At 51.9% G+C, this 20520-nt stretch overlaps 1 protein-coding gene and 2 pseudogenes across 1 annotated transcript; all 3 read left to right on the plus strand.

Annotated features, from left to right (window-relative positions):
- Positions 1-2073: 2073 nt before the first annotated feature.
- On the plus strand, positions 2074-3671 carry LOC136457328 (cytochrome P450 76M5-like; annotated as a pseudogene).
- Positions 3672-7373: 3702 nt separating this feature from the next.
- Positions 7374-17919, plus strand: LOC136457329 (beta-amylase 3, chloroplastic-like; annotated as a pseudogene).
- Positions 17916-19660, plus strand: LOC136461484 (beta-amylase 3, chloroplastic-like). The gene is made up of 3 exons (XM_066460748.1): positions 17916-18206; positions 18292-18408; positions 18801-19660. Exons 1-3 carry the CDS (start codon positions 17970-17972, stop codon positions 19491-19493), a joined length of 1047 nt encoding a protein of 348 aa, XP_066316845.1. The 5' UTR covers positions 17916-17969; the 3' UTR covers positions 19494-19660.
- The last annotated feature ends 860 nt before the right edge of the window (positions 19661-20520 follow it).

The following is a 20520-nucleotide window of genomic DNA, read 5'->3' on the forward strand; positions in this document are numbered from 1 at the left end:
AATAAACTCTATGTCCACAACGTTAGGAAATCCTCGCTGAGCCCACCAGGAGATTTCCACACATAAGTGTCAGCTCCACATGTTCCTGTCGCCTACAACAGGATAGAACAAACCCTGAGTACTCAATTGTACTCCGCATGACTTACCCGTCAGGAGAAAAAAAAAGACTCCAAGGATATGCAAGGATATCTAACTTGTGAATTTATTGTATCTACAGGAGCATTACTAAATGTGTGTCCTTATATTTAATTTTATTAGCAATTATCATTAGTTCATTAACTAACCATTCTATGTAAGCACATATGTTACTTTCAAGCAGGTGGTAAGCAATCAGAACCATTTTATCACCTTTCAAGTTCTAATTCTTACTACGGTGCTAGACCATAGCCAAGTCGTACCGTATCACATGGCGATTCGTGAACCGATGTATCCCAGCTAGGTACCTCGAAACACACGCCCCGCTTGTACCCCAGGCACAAGCAAGACTAACCCACCACTCTCATGTCAAGGGTCTAGGTCCCCGTCCAAACTTGGACTTCAAGCCCCTACTCCCGAGTCCTGGACCCAGTGTGGTGCTTAGACCTCCACCATCCCCATCTCCAGTCAGCCGATCTAGAAAGAGCCGAAACCCACGACAAGAGAGCAACGAGCCTTTCCGCTCCCATAAGCAAGTATGTGCTCAGGATAATAAGTCTGTGACCTGACTACCATCCACAGCAACAGACGGTCCTCAATCGACATAGGCGAAACAAGTGCAATCCAAGCTTCGCTCGAATGCCTAACCAAGTCTAGATCCAAAGTACCATTCCATCCGATCTCCAATTATCACTCATATATATACACTATGCGATAGTAATATAATAACAACAATAATATCTTTCATATCTCTCGTGAGTGACAGCCTGACAGGTAATCACTCGACTTCTATCGGATCCTATAACATAGCAATCTATATGATCCTGACATACTAGTAGTACTCATAGGATAATGATATATATATATATATATATATATATATATATATATATATATATATATATATATATATATATATATATATATATATATATATATATATATATGCAAGTGGTTTTCATTCAACTCCTTAAAATTTAATGCACAAGTATAAGATAAAGTGCAGAATAATAGGGGTTATGCATCGGGGCTTGCCTAGGTAAGATATAACCAAAGTTAATGTTCCATCATGATGACATGATCGTCAAGGCACCATCTTCTCTGCTACTTCGGTCGACTCCACGATCCATCGTTGTCCCTATTATGATATTCGTGGATGCAACGCAGAGATGTAAATAATCAGCAGCGATCACAACTCTTAAAATATGATTACGCCTCTTAAGCTAACGAGCTAGCTCTGACGACTAACATACTAGACTACGTATCCAAGTTGTCAAACTAGGCGCTAATTTCCCACAATGTTTTAGTTATAAAATCCCTAGGTGTTTCTTTATTTCCTTTTATTTACTATATATATAAACTAGGGCTCATTAGTTACCTTAGCAAACTAATTATTCTGAAGCTACAAAAATTACAGATGGCACATAACAATACTATGGAGCTATTGTAAAATTTTCAAAGCTAACACTACCATCATTCTATCACAAAAATTCCCACATATATGCATCTTAAGCATCTTAGTTTAATTTAAGAACTCCTGCAAATATTATAAAACTTTGTGGATAAGATATACTAACGGATGGAGCATGATTTTAGGAACCTAACAAGATTAATTTCACAATTTTTGGTCCACTACACAATTTTTATTGAAGAGTAGAATACACCGGAGGTACATTAACTTTCGGTGAAGTGTCATCTAGGTCCATCAACTTTGAAACTGCATGTTTAGGTCCATTAACTTTTGTTTTGTGTCATCTAGGTCCATCAACTTTGACTCATGCATTTTTGATCCATAACCTTTTAAAATGGTTCACTGCAGGTCCACGCATGCATGCACACACGTTGACTTTTTACGTTGGTGGAGCCATGCCTGCACTCGCCGCCGTCGCTCGTCTGCCGAGCATGCATGTGTGTTTTCCTGCTCGAATCATGACGAAAATGGAAGCTCCGACCCTACCATGGCTCATCTGCAGCGTAGCACTCTCCACCTGCGTCCTCTACAAACTGCTTGTTTCCACCAAAAAACAAGCCGAAGAGGAGGATCTCCGGCAAGGCAGCACGGCGGCCGCCGGGCCCCGCAGCGCTGCCATTTCTCGGCAACATACACAACCTCAACGGCGAGCTGCATCAGGTGCTCTCCCGGCTCGCGGAGACGCACGGCCCCGTCATGTCCCTGCGGCTCGGTAGCAGCACCCACGTCGTCGTGGCCTCCACCGCCGCGCCCGCGCGCGACGTGCTACACAGGTACGACCACCTCCTGGCGGGGCGGTCGGTCACTGACGCCGCGCGCGCGCTCGGGAACCACGAGCGCTCCATCCTGTGGCTCCCCGGCACCAGCCCGCTCTAGAGGCGGCTCCGCGCCGTGTGCACCAACCACCTCTTCTCCGCGCGCGGGCTCAGCGCGACGCGCGCCGTGGGGGAGGAGAAGGTTCGCGAGCTTGTCCGCTGCCTCAGCCGCCGCACCGGGCGTGTGGCGCGTGTTGTTCTCGGGAGTGCTCAACCTCGTGTCCAACGTGCTCTTCTCCGAGGACATAGTGGACCTGAGCTCTGATCGCGTGCAGGAGCTGGAGACGCTGGTCAGGAACACTGTGGAGGAAGTCGTGAAGCCCAACCTGTCGGACCTCTTCCCTGCACTCTCCGTGCTCGACTTGCAGGGCCGCCGCCGGCGCACCGCCGAGCACGTCAGGAAGTTCTACGACTTCTTCGACCCTATCATCGGCCGCCGTCTGAGCGCAGGCGACGGCGACAGGAAAAATGATTTCCTGGATGTGTTGCTTCAGCTTCACTCGGCGGATCAACTCAGCCTTGAAACGATCAAATCTTTTCTTTTGGTACGTGAGCAATCAGCTCGCTTGGAATTGATACTCTCAACTAATCAGCCAGGAGCATTTATTTTACTTTTCCATCCACGCGTAGGATCTCTTCGCCGCCGGGACGGACACAAACACGATCTCGGTGGAGTGGACGATAGCCGAGCTGCTCCGGCACCCGACCGTGATGGCCAAGGTCCGTGAAGAGCTGCGGGACGCGCTGGTCTCCAAGCCTCACCCGGACGAGTCGGACATCGATAGGCTACCGTACCTCCGAGCCGTAGTGATGGAGTACATGCGCCTGCACCCGTCGAGCCCGTTGCTGATGCCGCACGAGGCCATGGCCGACGGCGCGAAGGTGGGCAGCTTCGCGGTGCCCGCCGGCACCAAGGTGATCATCAATCTGTGGGCGATCATGCGCGACCCAGGGGCGTGGCCATGGCCCGAGGAGTTCGTGCCGGAGCGGTTTGTGGGCACGGACGTGGACTTCCGTAGCAAGGACGGCGGCTGGAGTTCATGCCGTTCGGGGCCGGGCGGAGGGAGTGCCCGGGCCTGCCCATGGCGACAAGGGTGGTGACGCTGCTCCTGGCCTCTATGCTGCACGCCTTCGAGTGGAGGCTACCCGAGGGGATGCAGCCGGCCGACGTGGACGTCACGGACCGGTTCGGCACGTCGCTTAGCATGGTCACGCCGCTCAAGGCCATGCAAGCACTAACCCTATCATGATTCGAGCAGGAAAACACGCATGCATGCCCGGTAGACGAGCGACTGCGGCGAGTGCAGGCATGGCTCCACCGACGTAAAAAGTCAACGTGTGTGCATGAATGCGTGGACCTGCAGTGAACCATTTTAAAAGGACATGGACCAAAAATGCATGAGTCAAAGTTGATGGACCTAGATGACACAAAACGAAAGTTAATGGACCCAAACATGCAGTTTCAAAGTTGATGGATCTAGATGACACTTCACCGAAAGTTAATGGACCTCCGGTGTATTTTACTCTTTATTGAATTTACAATTTGCCTTAGAAACTAAATTAGAAAATGTTTTAGAATTTGAAATGGGTAAACGACAACCACTTTGGCCCAGCAGTCCAACGCGGCCCGCGCGGAGCGGCCACGCGCGCAGTAGGCCAGCCAAGCAAGCGGCCCATGGCGGGGAGCCCGCGCACGTGCCCGCGCTTTTGCAGAAAAGTCCCCGTACTACGCGGTTATTTCCTGTTGCCTTTGCTCACTATTGCACAAGAGGCGCATTTTTCATCTAGCACCCCCAACAAACCCATCCTCACACTAAGTCGGTCCCCGAGACACCCGCTGCTCGTCGGCGCCGCTCCGGACGGCGCTGCACGGCCACGCCGACCACTAGGGACCGACTCGGCGCGATAAGCGGGCCAACGGGGAACTACAAGCCAACGCGCAACGACGAGGAGCGAAACGGAGCTCCACGGTGCACCACCGAATGCTATCCGTGACGGCGGGCGGAATCGCATGACGACGCTGCTATTCCGGTGATCTAGAGCTCGAACAAGGCGGTCGAGATGGCGGGGAGGCATCAGGAGCTCACCACGGTTCCGCTGCGATGACGGTTGAGTCAGAGGGAGTTCAAGACGAGCTAGCCACGTGCGCCCAGCGGGCACGGCGGTGCTCCGGTGCGGACAAGGTGGCGTCAGCACGTCGGCGACGCATGCCCTGGCCAAACAAAAACGAGCACTGGATAGCAGAAGTTAACACGAGCTTAGAAACACCCTCGATTTGATTCTTTTCCCACGGAGTGGGACTTACCCCAAACCTATGGCTGCGGCGGCGCCTATGGCCGGCGACGATCAAATTGCCAAATTGGCCGCCTACGAGGCACACCTTTGCCCTGATACGAGTCGGCCCGCAAGCGGTCGCTCTTAATTAGCTGCTGGAGCGTTGATCCAGGGTGGCGTGCAACAGACCGCGAGCAAGGTGAAAATGGCGCAGCTCTACTGATCAAGGCAGGCAGCGATGGCTATGCTTGACCTAGCCAAACCCGACCGAGGCCACAATAAATACGCGAGGACAAGCTCACGCCGCGGCTCGGAGGGAGTGGTGGCGAGCTACCGAGATGGGACGGCTCATCCAGGCGGACAATGTCTGCTACAGTGAAACAGAGCCAAGCACAAGCCGTCGCGTGGAGTCAAGGTGCGACGCGACGCGAGAGGAGCGACGACATACCAACAAGGACAGGCACGCGACGAGGTAGGGAAGACCGCTAGCGACTCGATGGTAGCTGGATTGGACGGCGAGAAGAGCGCCATGTCTATCCAACGGCGGCCACCAAGGCACTGGCCTGGCCCTGCGCGTCGCACAGCGGCACAGCGTGGCTAGGATAGCACGAGGGCGCAGGAAGGCGAGGGGCGCGCCATAGGAAGACCGACACATGGCAACGACACTCGCACAGGCTCGAGAAGAAAGCCGTGGTCGACAACAGCCGAGCCCAGAGCCCGGACGGGAAAGTGACAAGGGTGACAAGAGTTTTAAAGTGAACGAAAAACTATGCCTAACCTGACCCGAGACTGACTAGCTATCCCAACTCACAACTGGGACTATCAGCTAGCCAACGAAGTAATCCCTACGCCCCAAGAGCGACTAGAGATGAAGATACAAGCCCGCCAACATGAACTCGTCGCCCGATCATGGGTTCACGAACAGAATGTCCACAACGTAGTTCACAGCGTGTTCTGACGAGTTTCGGTTAATTTTTGTGAGAACAACGTTCTACCCACACCACAACTACTCATACTACGCTGATGTACTCGTCGTGGTGCAATCGATTGTGCAAAAACATAGACATACTGCTTACTCCGTTTTTGTTGGAATTTAACCGCCAAAAATGACACTGTCTATCATTTCCCACTTAGAAAAATTAAGGGTTTAGTTTGATCTACAACTTTTAACACTTTTGCCATAATTTCCAAAAGGTCTAAGCCTTGTTAATTTCAACTAACTAACATACCTGACCTAGTCCATACTTCGTACTAACTCGTAGGAACAAAATATAAAAGCACTATTTAAGTATGTTCCACTATATAATTTACCAAAGATAGCACTTTAAACTTAAATCGTTTGTTTGCCGACTTAACCGTGAAGAGTGGATTTAATTTTAATTTGATTTCCGAGCTTCCCAAAAATACTAGCTGATATTATTATTCTCCAAGTTTTAAAATTGCATGCCCAGCTACGTAACTTGCCCTCAAATCTTTATTTCCACACTATACTTCACTTATAATTGGTTGTTGTTCCTAGAAATTATTTTCATGCCAACAATTAACACAACTCATTCTTTTCTTTTTGTTAGGAGTTTTCATCACCACCTCTTTACGCTAAGTAACCGAACTCACTATATTATTAGATCTATCTCTCAGGGCGTAACACCAGAGGTGTTACACTTGGTCGGGCCCGGTGCTCCTCTGCTAGATCCAGCGTGCAGATGGTGGAAGTTCGTTACAGGGGCTACTGGAGACTCCACGGCGGGGATTGATGCTGGGACTGCTCGGCACGGGGTGGGATGGTGGTGGGCTGGGAGACTAGGGCTTCTTCTGATCCCGGCCCTCTTCTCCCTGCCACCTGCCTTCCACCTTGCTTGGGCTGGTTTCCTCGGGTCAGGCTACCTCTGTGGGTCTCCGGCGGCGACGGTGTAGAGGTTGCATGAGGTCGGGGCGAAAGCTTGGACGACGACGTCTGCGGACGTCGTGCCCTCCTTGGAGGCGTCCTTTTCTACCTCTCCTCCTACCGTGCTGGATTGTGTAGGTGAAAACCTCCCCTCGGTGAGCTAGCTTGTCGATGCTCTTGTGGCCGTTTCCTTCTTGAATGCTTTTCTAGGCGATTCAGTCTCCGTTGTGAACCTCTTGTCGTCTGTCATGGCACTTCTCCAAGGGTGATGGTGCTCGGTGCTCCAAAGGTGATGGTGCTCGGTCCTCCAAGTTGTTTTTTTCTAGTTGAGGTGTCTTAGTAGTTAGTTGGGTCTTTTCTTCGGCCAAGTTGTTGTTGGGTAGTGGTTGTTAGTTGGGTCGATTCGATCAAGTTGCAAATAGTGGGACACTCTCCTTAGTTGTATGGTTTTTTTTTACCAGTTTCCATTCAAAAACTGATATGGCATTTGTTTTTTTTTTTCTTCATCTAATAAAAATCGGGGCAAAGCTTTTGCCGTCCTTTCTTTTAAAAGAACATTTGAGTTGCGGCTTGGAGGGATCAATCAAGAGAAAAACACAGAGGAGAGGCTACCAAAAGCAGGCGAGGCAAGACAAGCACCCAAAAAGAGCGAGGTGCCAAGGAGCGGCCAAGGCAGGGGCGAGCAGGGCTTCAACACTGGAAAGAGGAAAGTGAAGACAGCCGAAGCCGAAGCCGAAACCGAAACCGAAACCGAACCACCTAGTCCAGTAGTGAACTAGTGACGGACGGAGTGACGCTGATCGTGGCGAGAGGGACGACCGACCACACACAATTCCCTTCCCTCCCTCTCAGTCTCAACTCTCAAGGCTCTCCCTCTGACGCAGACGCAGAGCGGCAGAGGCTCCGGCGGGGAGGCGCCTCCTCCCTCCCTCCCTCTTCTACTCTTCTCTCTTTCTCCAATGGCGGCGATTACCGCGCCGCCGGCCCCTCCTCCGGCCTCCACCTCATGCCGTCTCCTCCGCCGCCACGCACCACTCATCCGCTTCGCCGCCGCCGCCTCCTCCTCCTCCTCGTCCCCATCCTCCTCCTCCTCCTCCTTCCCTGGCGCAGCAGGCAGCAGCAGCAGCAGTGGCGGCGGGGGCGAGATCCTCCACGTCTCGCCGCCTCCCCCGCCCGCCGCGCCCCGGGGTCCCCCGTCTACGTCACGCTCCCCGCCGACGCCGTCGGCCTGGGGGGCCGCGTCGCGCGCCGCCGAGCCATGGGGGCCTCGCTCGCCGCGCTGGCCGCCGCCGGCGTCGCCGTCGAGCGCCACCGCCCCGGGGAGTACGACTGGGCCGGCTACATCGAGCTCGCCGCCATGCCCCGACGCCACGGCCTCCGCGTGCGCGCCATCCTCGCCTTCCACCAGTGTGGCGCCGGCCCGCATGACCCGCCCTGGTGCGTCTCCCCACCCCCTTGCCCGCATCATCAGCTATTCCGATCTTGCTCCTAAAAAGATCCCTCTTTTTTCAACCCCCACCCCTGCTCTTCTCTTCACGTCCTTTGTTAGGTTCAACTATACATACAGGATATGTATGTTCACATCCCAGTGGGGTTGACGGGCTGTGCATGTGGAATATTTACATATGTTCTAACTCACTTCTTTGGAACAAAATTGTAGATAAAAAAGGCTGCATTTATACTTCTCGGTGGTATACTGCTATAAGCAGTTGTTAATTATTAATGTCTATTTTGAGGAAACAATTATTAATGTCTATTGGACATGCAAGTATGGTCAAGCACATCACTTAACTTAAATTCACATCTCGTGGAATTGAACACATCTGCTGACTGCTGCCAAACTCGAAGATTGATGCTCAATTCAATTCATTACTATTCTTCTGGGTTGTGTAACTAGTATTTATGTGGTGATATGGTTTCTGTTCAGAATTGACTGAATTTATTGATACTTGTGGTTATATCCTTTGCTACACGTGACATGCACTTTTGTCCCGCTTTGTGGCACAAAACATTTAGTAAAAAAGTTCTTTATTAGTTGACGCTCACAATTTATGGTTTGTTATTTTAGCTCAGGAGGCATGTAATGCCTGTCAATCATTTGGATTTTATTTACTACTAGCATTGAGCACTGGTATTCTATACAGCACTAAATGGTCATGAGCATGCCTTGCTCATGGATTCCCTATCTAGACATAACAGATTCCCATGCTAAGCATGAGTGCATCGTGCTGATACTATTCACGTTGCATTGGAGAGAACTGCTTCCCTTACACACATGTGCACTCAACAATAAGGCTACAGTTAATGGCGGCCAAGGAAGGACTCGAGCTGGCAATGGAGAACGGCTATGACAGAGTCATCCTTGAAGTTGACTGTAGCAGCTTGGTGACACTGCTTGCTGATGCTGATGGAATGAGGTCGGCTATTGTAGGTCTTTGCTTTGATATCATAGAGCTAGGCAGGAATTTTATTGATTTCAAAATTGTATGGGTACGTAGGGAGGCTAACTCGGTGGTGCATTGTTGTGCTACTATGGTGTCATTCACCGAGCATGCCCTTTTTTGGCTAGACTATATCCCTGAGTGGCTTGTGGGGTTAGCTGACACCGATTGTATTCCTGTCAATGATTAATGAAAGCTCTGTGTTTCTAAAAAAAAAACAATAAGTCTACAGTTATGGTCTGAAGTAGAGGAATCTAGTGGAGAGAGAAGGTGTTATGGTGGGAAAACAGTACCACCGTCGGGATCGCACCAGTGGCTAGAGCTGATCACCAAGGAGGCTGGCCGAACGGCACAGCGCCCAGGGCGTGGTCACCACGGCTCCTGAAGCCGGGTTACTCGGTTCATTTAGTTGATCAAGTCGATTTGCTTTGTTCCCTTTGAATGGTTGGCAAGGAGTGAATTTAGGAAAGTTTGTTACGTTTGTAACCTGCCTATATGGCACACACAGTCCCGAATGAATGGATTAGCCTGGGTTTGAGATCTAATCTCCCTTGGGCTCCTAGCCCCGAGTCGTCTCTCCTGTTCCCGCGCCGAGCACGGCGCCCGCTCGCTGCCGGGTCGCCAGGCCCCGGCCAGCCATCTCCCCTCCCTACTTCCTTCGTAGCAAGTCAAGGCACCGTAACAACCTGGTATCGGAGACCATGTCGTCCTCGGCACCTTTCCCTCTCATCCCGCCCTCCGCCGCCGCCTCCGCCACCACACCGGTCGCCACCACGGATGCCGATCCCACCAGCTCCACCGCCGCGCCCTCCATTCCCAACTTCTCCACCGCCCTCGTACCCTCGGCGCCTTTGCCTTTGGGTGCGCCAGCACCGCAGCAGCCTCTCTCGGCCGCGGAGGCATTCCACCAACTCACGACGGCCATCTACGGCATGCAGCGTCAGATCGGCGACTTGTCGCTGCGCGTCTCGGCCCTCGAGGGCCAGCCATCGCCACGTGCGCCTTCGCCGTTCGGGCTGCCTGGGTATGGCGGCATCCCGGCGCTGCAGGCGCCCGGCCATCCATCCTCGCGCTACTTGTCCGCACCACAGTTCCAGCAGCCGATCCAACCAACAGCCGCACCCTCTGCCACGGCGGGGATCGTGTCGACCGCTCCACCGCCACCACCATCGATGGGGGTACCTATCGCGCACATCCCCTTCCCACCATCACCCTCACCAATTCCATCCCTGTCTTCCATCATGCAGGGTGCTCCTTTTCCTCCACCGTCCGCTGCCATGTCCGCTGCCCCCAGGCACTTCCCACCACCAATACCATACCCGCCACCCGAACCAGCCGGCAACACCGTTCCTCGCTTCCACAAACTCTCCTTTCCCACTTTCGATGGCAAAGAGGACCCGCTCGGCTGGTTGAACAAGTGCGAGCAGTTCTTCTTTGGCCAGCAAACGCGTTACGCCGATCGAGTCTGGCTTGCCTCATACCATCTCACCGGTACGGCGCTGCAGTGGTACCTTGTCCTGGAGAACGACACCGGTCGGCCGACGTGGGAGGAGCTCCAGGGGCTATGCCAGCAGCGCTTCGGACCTCCGCTCAGCACCAACCACTTGGCCGACCTGGCGCGGCTACCATTCACGTCCACGGTGGACGCGTACATGGACGCGTTCCAGGCTCGTGCGGCGCACGCGGGCCACCTCTCGCCACTCCAGAGGGCACAGCTCTTCACCGGCGGACTGCCAGACCACATCCGCGTCAACGTCGAGTTGCATGACCCGCAGGATCTCCAGCGCGCCATGAGGCTGGCGCGTGTGTACGAAAGGCGCAATGCTCCGGCTCTCCTTGCCCTGCCTGCGCCGCCGGGTCGTGCACCGCGCCGCATTACTGGGGGACAGCCGACGCTGCCGGCACCAGCGTCGACCCAGGGTGCTGCGTCCTCGTCATCGTCATCATCATTGACCACAACGGCCCCACGCACCTTCAAGCGACTGTCGTCGGACGAGATGGCAGAGCGCCGCAAGCAAGGGCTTTGCTACAATTGTGACGAGCCCTATGTGCGCGGTCACAAGTGTGCGCGCCTGTTCTTCCTCGAGGCGGCGGACTACCTCGTTGAGGAACCCGAAGAGGTTGACACCGTGCCGGCGACCGCGACACCATCCCAGTCGTCCTTCGACCCCAAGGAGCCCCTGATCTCCCTCTCTGCGATCACAGGAATTCGAACGGAGGACACTATGCAACTCCGCGTCCAGATCGGTGCCCACGAGTTCAGGGCGCTCCTGGACTCCGGGTCGACGCACAACTTCGTCAGCCTCCCCGTCGCCCGACGCGCCGGCCTCTGCTTCCGGGACAGCCACGGCGCACACGTCACCGTGGCGAATGGCGACCGCGTCGCGTGCCAGGGCTTCGCCCGTGACGTCGCCTTGTGCATCGGGGAGGAGTTCTTCACGGTGGACTGCTTCGCCATCCCCCTGGACTGCCACGACATGGTGCTCGGCGTCTGTTGGCTACGCTCACTGGGTCCCATCCTCTGGGATTTCGACGACCTATGCATGTCCTTCGTGCACCACAGCCGGCGAGTCCTCTGGAAGGGGCTTGGTTCCACCCGCACCGACATTCCTCCGACGGGCCGACTCCACGCCGCGCGCGTCCACGCGGCGCGTGGGCTCGAACCGGTACTGCTGGATCGGCTGCTCAGCACGTACGAAGACGTCTTCGCCTCTCCGGCCGGTCTACCCCCGGCACGCCCGTGCGACCACCACATCTACCTCAAGGCCAACACAGAACCGGTGGCGGTGCGGCCCTATCGGTACCCTCAACTCCAGAAGGATGAACTGGAGAAGCAGTGCGCCGACATGCTCAAACAGGGCATCATACGCCCAAGTGCATCGCCGTTCTCCGCGCCAGTGCTGCTAGTCAAGAAGCAGGACGCGTCGTGGTGCTTCTGCGTGGACTACCGCGCCCTCAACTCCGCCATAGTGAAGGACAAGTTCCCGATTCCGGTCGTCGAGGAGCTTTTGGACGAGCTCCGCGGGGCACGCTTCTTCACCAAACTTGACCTCCGCTCGGGCTATCACCAAGTCCGCGTCCACCCCGACGACGTGGCCAAGACGGCGTTCTGCACCCATCATGGCCATTTCGAGTTCTTGGTCATGCCCTTCGGCCTGTCCAACGCTCCGGCCACGTTCCAAGCACTAATGAATTTTGTCCTGCAGCCGTTCCTTCGCCGGTGTGTGCTCGTCTTCTTCGACGACATCTTGATCTATAGCTCGTCCTGGACCGAACACCTCCAACATCTCCGCGCCGTCCTCGACGTCCTGCGCGCGCACCATCTCCACGTCAAGCGTTCTAAGTGCGCGTTTGCAGCCTCGTCGGTCCAGTACTTGGGCCATGTTATTTCGGCCGATGGCGTGGCCATGGGCAGCGCCAAGGTGGAAGCTGTCACCGCCTGGTCGCTGCCGCGTTCTGCGCGTGGACTGCGCGGCTTCCTCGGTCTCGCCGGATACTACCGGCGTTTTATCAAGGATTTCGGCGCCATCGCCGCCCCACTGACGCTGCTACTCAAGAAGGATGGGTTCCAGTGGATAGAGGAGGCCACCACGGCTTTCGCGGCACTGAAGGCCGCCCTGTCCACTGCACCGGTCCTCCAACTCCCAGATTTTGCCAAGGACTTCATCGTGGACTGCGACGCATCGGGGTCTGGCTTTGGCGCCGTCTTGCACCAGGGAGACGGGTCGCTGGCGTTTTTCAGCCGGCCCTTTGCGGCGCGGCACCTGAAAGTCGCCGCCTACGAGCGTGAGCTCCTTGGCCTGGTTCAGGCAGTGCGCCACTGGCGGCCATACTTGTGGGGTCGCGCATTCATCGTGCGCACAGATCATTACGCGCTCAAGTTCGTGCTGGACCAGCGCCTCTCCACGATACCCCAGCACCATTGGATTAGCAAATTGTTTGGCTTTGATTTCAGGGTGGAATATCGACCGGGCCGGCTGAACACGGTCCCCGACGCTCTGTCCCGTCGTGATGGCGACGCTATGGCCTGCCAGGAAGGCGCTGCTCCTAGCCTGGAGGGTGCAGCCCGCGGTCTGGCATCCGCATCGCTCGCGGCGCTCTCCAGCCCGTCCTTCCACCTCTTCGACGAGCTGCGCAAAGAGATCACGACGTCCCCTGAACTCAGCGCTCTGAGGGACGCCGCTGCAACCGGCGATCGCGGCGAGGCATGGCGTGTCCGTGAGGGTCTCATTCTCCACCACGGACGAGTGTTCGTGCCCGAGGCGTCTCCGCTACTGCCCGACATCCTCCAGCTCGCCCACACGGTGGGGCACGAGGGCATTCAAAAGACCCTCCAGCGCCTCCGTGCTGATTTCGCCGTCGAACATGATCGCCGGGTCGTCCACGACTACGTACGGGCCTGCTTCACCTTCCAACGCAACAAGACCGAGGCGCTGCACCCGGTCGGCCTTCTCCAGCCATTGCCCGTGCCGTCGCGAGTGTGGGTCGACATATCGATGGATTTCATCGAGGCCCTCCCGAAGGTGTATGGTAAGAGTGTGCTGCTCACCATGGTTGACAGGTTCTCCAAGTACGCGCACTTCATCCCGCTGGGACACCCCTACACGGCAGCCTCCGTCGCTCGCGCGTTCTTCGCCGATATCGTCCGCCTCCACGGCTTTCCGGAGTCGATCGTCACCGACCGCGACCCTGTCTTCACAGGCCGTGTGTGGCGAGACTTGTTCCGGCTTTCCGGGGTACAGCTGCGCATGAGCTCTGCCTTCCATCCTCAGACCGACGGCCAGTCCGAAGCGGTGAACAAAGTGATCGCCATGTACCTCCGTTGCATCACCGGCGACCGTCCTCGCGACTGGCTTGACTGGTTGCCCTGGGCGGAGTTCTGCTACAACTCCTCGTTTCACTCCGCCCTGCGCACATCGCCGTTCCAGGTTGTCTACAGCAGGCCTCCTCCGTCCCTGCTACCGTATGAGCAGGGCTCAGCTCACACCGAAGCCATTGATGATCTGCTCGCGTGACGCGACGCGTTCCTCGCGGAAGTCCGCGACCGGCTACTGCAGGCGCAGCAATATGCACGCAAGCATTACGATGCTAATCGCCGTGCTTTGGAGTTTGCCGTCGGGGATTGGGTCTGGCTTCGTCTGCTCAACCGCACGACCCAGTCCCTGCTTCCGGCCGCCCGCAAGAAGCTTGGCCCCAAATACGCCGGCCCTTTTCAGGTGTTGGAACGTGTCGGGCCAGTGGCCTATCGTCTACAACTGCCAGAGAACGCCCGGATCCATGACGTCTTCCACGTCGGCGTCCTCAAGCCCTTCATCGGGACTCCCCCGGCAACTACTCCGACACTACCTCCACTCCAACATGGACGCACTCTGCAGCAGCCCGAGCGCGTCCTCCGTTCCAGCCTACGACGTGGAGCCTGGCACATCTTGGTGCAGTGGGCTGGCATGCCTGCAGCAGAGGCAACATGGGAGCCAGTCGACGCGTTCCGTGCTGCCCACCCCTCGTTTTAGCTCAAGGACGAGCTGTTCCCGAAGGGGGGGAGAGATGTTATGGTGGGAAAACAGTACCACCGTCGGGATCGCACCAGTGGCTAGAGCTGATCACCAAGGAGGCTGGCCGAACGGCACAGCGCCTGGGGCGCGGTCACCACGGCTCCTGAAGCCGGGTTACTCGGTTCATTTAGTTGATCAAGTCGATTTGCTTTGTTCCCTTTGAATGGTTGGCAAGGAGTGAATTTAGGAAAGTTTGTTACGTTTGTAACCTGCCTATATGGCACACACAGTCCCGAATGAATGGATTAGCCTGGGTTTGAGATCTAATCTCCCTTGGGCTCCCAGCCCCGAGTCGTCTCTCCTATTCCCGCGCCGAGCACGGCGCCCGCTCGCCGCCGGGTCGCCAGGCCCCGGCCAGCCATCTCCCCTCCCTACGTCCTCCGTAGCAAGTCAAGGCACCGTAACAGAAGGAGAGTGATATCGCTGCAAATTTTGCTTTTTTGGGGCTCAACTCAACTGCTCATATCATTATGGGCCACTTCAATATGCTCGCTCATGTGATAGAAATGGAACCTCGTTGGTACATGGTTAGAAAGTTTATGATGCTTCGGCTTCAGATCATTGATGTAACTATCAAAAGCCTACTGATTTTTTTTTGTGACTTCAATCTGAGTATTTTAATCAATGGATTGCCTCAAAACATCATTCTTTTTTTATATCGGATGTGCTGGTAACAATCCTTTCCCAAAATGGCAGCTACAATAAATCGTCTACCTAGTAATGCGAAACTACATGACATTATATCAGCTGTTCATGAAATAGATCCCTAATGAATTTGCCATTTAATAACTGCTTTCCCTTCTTGCTTTTTCAAGTTGTCCTGTTACAGCCAACCTATTATTAATGCTTTTTGTTGCTGTAGTGTAAAAGTTTAATCACTTGGCCTTGCGTTGATGCACACACAAGTATATCTCCTTTTTAATTCATGGTTGGAATTTCCTACCTTTCCAGGATTCCTTTGCCACAATGGGTGCTTGAGGAGATGGATAAGATTCCAGACTTGTCATATACCAATAGATACCAGAAGAGAAACAAAGAATATACATCACTGGGATGTGATATTCTTCCTGTTCTGAAAGGAAGATCACCTGTGCAAGCTTACTCCGACTTCATGAGAAGCTTCCGCAATACTTTCGAAGATTACCTTGGGGCCATAGTAACTGTTTGTATTCTCCCTGTTTTTTAAACACATACAATTAATTCTGAACCACCAAAGGATGTATCCCTATTATAACATTGTCTCTCAGGAAGTTCAAGTTGGAATGGGTCCAGGAGGTGAGCTTAGGTATCCATCATGCCCAACTGAGAAGCTAAATCAGCCAGGGAGTTCATCTGAACTTGGGGAATTTCAATGTTATGACAAGGTATGATAGGAAATAAAATTCTTTCTCTAAATTCACTACAAAATGGAATGTTTTTGGTAGAGCGGGAGACATATTGGATGATCAGTCTCAACGTTGTTTACTCTACTTATGCAATTCGATATGCAATGTCTATTTGTATCTTCAACTTGTAAGTAGTACCAGTATGGGTTAGCTCCCTACCATTTGGGCTTATACTGAATCTTCTATATGTGAGTTTGCATTTGTAGAAATGACTTGTATGTTCTGTTCTACTTTGTTGTTTTGAGCCATGCAATAAACAAGGACAACATCTGCATTTCTGAAATGATTGAAACACATATCCTATTCGTGCATCTGATGCTACGTTACCACTACAAGATTTAACTTCTGATAGATGTGATCTGTTGACAGTTTATGCAAGCTTCATTGAGTGCTCGTGCACAGATTTTTGGGTTACAAGAATGGGGTAATGGCGGTTCAACTGGCACAGATGGTTCACAGCAGAACCTTGAAGAAACAAGTTTTTTTCGCTCTGATGGAGGCTATTCGGATACACCTTATGGTCACTTTTTCCTTGAGTGGTATTCAGGAATGCTTCTCCTCCATGGAGAGAGGTTATGCATGATAGCTGATGCAATCTTCTCTGGTACTGGTGTGACCATCTCAGGGAAGGTTGCTGGCATACATTGGCACTATTATACTTGTTCACATCCATCTGAACTGACAGCTGGCTACTATAATACACTATTAAGAGATGGCTATCTTCCTATAGCTCAAATGTTTGCCAAATACAAAGCTGCATTGTGCTGCGGTTGTTTCGACCTGAGGGACACAGAAAGAACAAATTCTGAAAGCAGTCCAGAAGGTACTCTCCGGCACCTTGCAGGTGCTGCTAAAATGTGGCAACTACTCCGACACTACCTCCACTCCAACATGGACGCACTCTGCAGCAGCCCGAGCGCGTCCTCCGTTCCAGCCTACGACGTGGAGCCTGGCACATCTTGGTGCAGTGGGCTGGCATGCCTGCAGCAGAGGCAACATGGGAGCCAGTCGACGCGTTCCGTGCTGCCCACCCCTCGTTTTAGCTCAAGGACGAGCTGTTCCCGAAGGGGGGGAGAGATGTTATGGTGGGAAAACAGTACCACCGTCGGGATCGCACCAGTGGCTAGAGCTGATCACCAAGGAGGCTGGCCGAACGGCACAGCGCCTGGGGCGCGGTCACCACGGCTCCTGAAGCCGGGTTACTCGGTTCATTTAGTTGATCAAGTCGATTTGCTTTGTTCCCTTTGAATGGTTGGCAAGGAGTGAATTTAGGAAAGTTTGTTACGTTTGTAACCTGCCTATATGGCACACACAGTCCCGAATGAATGGATTAGCCTGGGTTTGAGATCTAATCTCCCTTGGGCTCCCAGCCCCGAGTCGTCTCTCCTATTCCCGCGCCGAGCACGGCGCCCGCTCGCCGCCGGGTCGCCAGGCCCCGGCCAGCCATCTCCCCTCCCTACGTCCTCCGTAGCAAGTCAAGGCACCGTAACAGAAGGAGAGTGATATCGCTGCAAATTTTGCTTTTTTGGGGCTCAACTCAACTGCTCATATCATTAGGGGCCACTTCAATATGCTCGCTCATGTGATAAAAATGGAACCTTGTTGGTACATGGTTAGAAAGTTTATGATGCTTCGGTTTCAGATCATTGATGTAACTATCAAAAGCCTAACTGATTTTTTTTTGTGACTTCAATCTGAGTATTTTAATCAATGGATTGCCTCAAAACATCATTCTTTTTTTATATCGGATGTGCTGGTAACAATCCTTTCCCAAAATGGCAGCTACAATAAATCGTCTACCTAGTAATGCGAAACTACATGACATTATATCAGCTGTTCATGGAATAGATCCCTAATGAATTTGCCATTTAATAACTGCTTTCCCTTCTTGCTTTTTCAAGTTGTCCTGTTACAGCCAACCTATTATTAATGCTTTTTGTTGCTGTAGTGTAAAAGTTTAATCACTTGGCCTTGCGTTGATGCACACACAAGTATATCTCCTTTTTAATTCATGGTTGGAATTTCCTACCTTTCCAGGATTCCTTTGCCACAATGGGTGCTTGAGGAGATGGATAAGATTCCAGACTTGTCATATACCAATAGATACCAGAAGAGAAACAAAGAATATACATCGCTGGGATGTGATATTCTTCCTGTTCTGAAAGGAAGATCACCTATGCAAGCTTACTCCGACTTCATGAGAAGCTTCCGCAATACTTTCGAAGATTACCTTGGGGCCATAGTAACTGTTTGTATTCTCCCTGTTTTTTAAACACATACAATTAATTCTGAACCACCAAAGGATGTATCCCTATTATAACATTGTCTCTCAGGAAGTTCAAGTTGGAATGGGTCCAGGAGGTGAGCTTAGGTATCCATCATGCCCAACTGAGAAGCTAAATCAGCCAGGGAGTTCATCTGAACTTGGGGAATTTCAATGTTATGACAAGGTATGATAGGGAAATAAAATTCTTTCTCTAAATTCACTACAAAATGGAATGTTTTTGGTAGAGCGGGAGGACATATTGGATGATCAGTCTCAACGTTGTTTACTCTACTTATGCAATTCGATATGCAATGTCTATTTGTATCTTCAACTTGTAAGTAGTACCAGTATGGGTTAGCTCCCTACCATTTGGGCTTATACTGAATCTTCTATATGTGAGTTTGCATTTGTAGAAATGACTTGTATGTTCTGTTCTACTTTGTTGTTTTGAGCCATGCAATAAACAAGGACAACATCTGCATTTCTGAAATGATTGAAACACATATCCTATTCGTGCATCTGATGCTACGTTACCACTACAAGATTTAACTTCTGATAGATGTGATCTGTTGACAGTTTATGCAAGCTTCATTGAGTGCTCGTGCACAGATTTTTGGGTTACAAGAATGGGGTAATGGCGGTTCAACTGGCACAGATGGTTCACAGCAGAACCTTGAAGAAACAAGTTTTTTTCGCTCTGATGGAGGCTATTGGGATACACCTTATGGTCACTTTTTCCTTGAGTGGTATTCTGGAATGCTTCTCCTCCATGGAGAGAGGTTATGCATGATAGCTGATGCAATCTTCTCTGGTACTGGTGTGACCATCTCAGGGAAGGTTGCTGGCATACATTGGCACTATTATACTTGTTCACACCCATCTGAACTGACAGCTGGCTACTATAATACACTATTAAGAGATGGCTATCTTCCTATAGCTCAAATGTTTGCCAAATACAAAGCTGCATTGTGCTGCGGTTCTTTCGACCTGAGGGACACAGAAAGAACAAATTCTGAAAGCAGTCCAGAAGGTACTCTCCGGCACCTTGCAGGTGCTGCTAAAATGTGTGTTATGTGGCTGCTAGGATTGAGAGGGAGAGAGAGCCAAGGGAGAGGTGGCGACGGGCTGGCTACAGTAAGATGGGTACTGTTTACGACCGTAATTGTGGCGGCTGGGGCTGCGAGGGAAGCCGGGGGCCTTGCCCACGGCCGAGCAAGAGGGAAGGGGAAGGCCCCCGGCCGAGCAAGAGGGAAGGGATTTCCTTCTTAATTTTTGCTTGATTAGAATAATACATCTCCTCTCCTTATATAGAGAGGTTTACTTGACTCCCAAACTAGGCTTACTTAGACCCTTAAGCAAGCGATCTTTATCTCAAATTAACCCTAACACTAGCGGGCTATACCGCCAGCCCAGGCCCAATAGGCTCATGACGTACTCTAACAATGTGCAACCTTCCTCTTAATGGTGAGAATTCTGTGACAAGGCTAGATGATGCATCACTGAATCAAGTCATAAGAAGCTCAAGGCTCTACTCAGGTCGTACTTCAGGAACATCTTTTTCCTTTAACTATGTTAGGATGAACAAAACCTTGTTTGAGTTTCACAATTGGAATCGATTTACAAAGTTTGTTAGGCAGATGTCAGATGCCAGGACCTTTCTAGCAAGACTATATGTCAGGAGAGGGCAGCAATACTTGTCTTCAATGTCGGTTGTTTGGGTGGTTAGTCGGGCTTGTGCATATACATGAAAGTTGTCAAAAGCTATTGAGGAAATCATGTACTTGTAATCTCAGCCATCAATGATTCGACAACTGTGGAAAGAAATGTTTTGCTCACTATATGGCTCATTTTTAGTTGCCAGAAGGGCAGGCAGGCTTATGCTCAAGGCTGTACTGATTCATGCATATGCATGTATTAGTTTCATGCATATGCCATTGCTGAACAAAATTTTATATGTATTTGTTGTAAAGTGGTAGTGTAGTTGCTGCCAACAATATTGAATCTTGAAAAATATGCCCCTGTTAAAGGTCCCACGAGGGTCCTGTTTAGCCATTGTAGAAATACTTAGTTGGAGCCTTCTGTTTTCCCCTTCCAATATGAATGCTTTTGAACTATATGCCTATGAAAATATGTATACTTCCTCTTGTCATAAATGCCAAATATGAGTCCATCTAAGTTCATCCTAAGTCAAACTTTTCTAACTTTGACTAACAACATTATAAAATTGATTGACAGTGAATGGAGTACGATCCATTCCTGAGCAATGCTGGATTCACAAGAGGTCTAGTACTCTCCA

Source organism: Miscanthus floridulus, chromosome 6 (assembly GCF_019320115.1).
Source record: "Miscanthus floridulus cultivar M001 chromosome 6, ASM1932011v1, whole genome shotgun sequence".
NCBI lineage: Eukaryota > Viridiplantae > Streptophyta > Magnoliopsida > Poales > Poaceae > Miscanthus > Miscanthus floridulus.

Bases quoted from the DNA above. Each gene is read 5' to 3' on its own strand.
- LOC136461484 (XM_066460748.1), top strand. From the start codon at position 17,970: ATGGTTGGAATTTCCTACCTTTCCAGGATTCCTTTGCCACAATGGGTG. The intron at 18,207-18,291 runs GTTTGTATTCTC...ATTGTCTCTCAG, and splicing joins ACCTTGGGGCCATAGTAACT to GAAGTTCAAGTTGGAATGGG. The intron at 18,409-18,800 runs GTATGATAGGGA...ATCTGTTGACAG, and splicing joins AATTTCAATGTTATGACAAG to TTTATGCAAGCTTCATTGAG.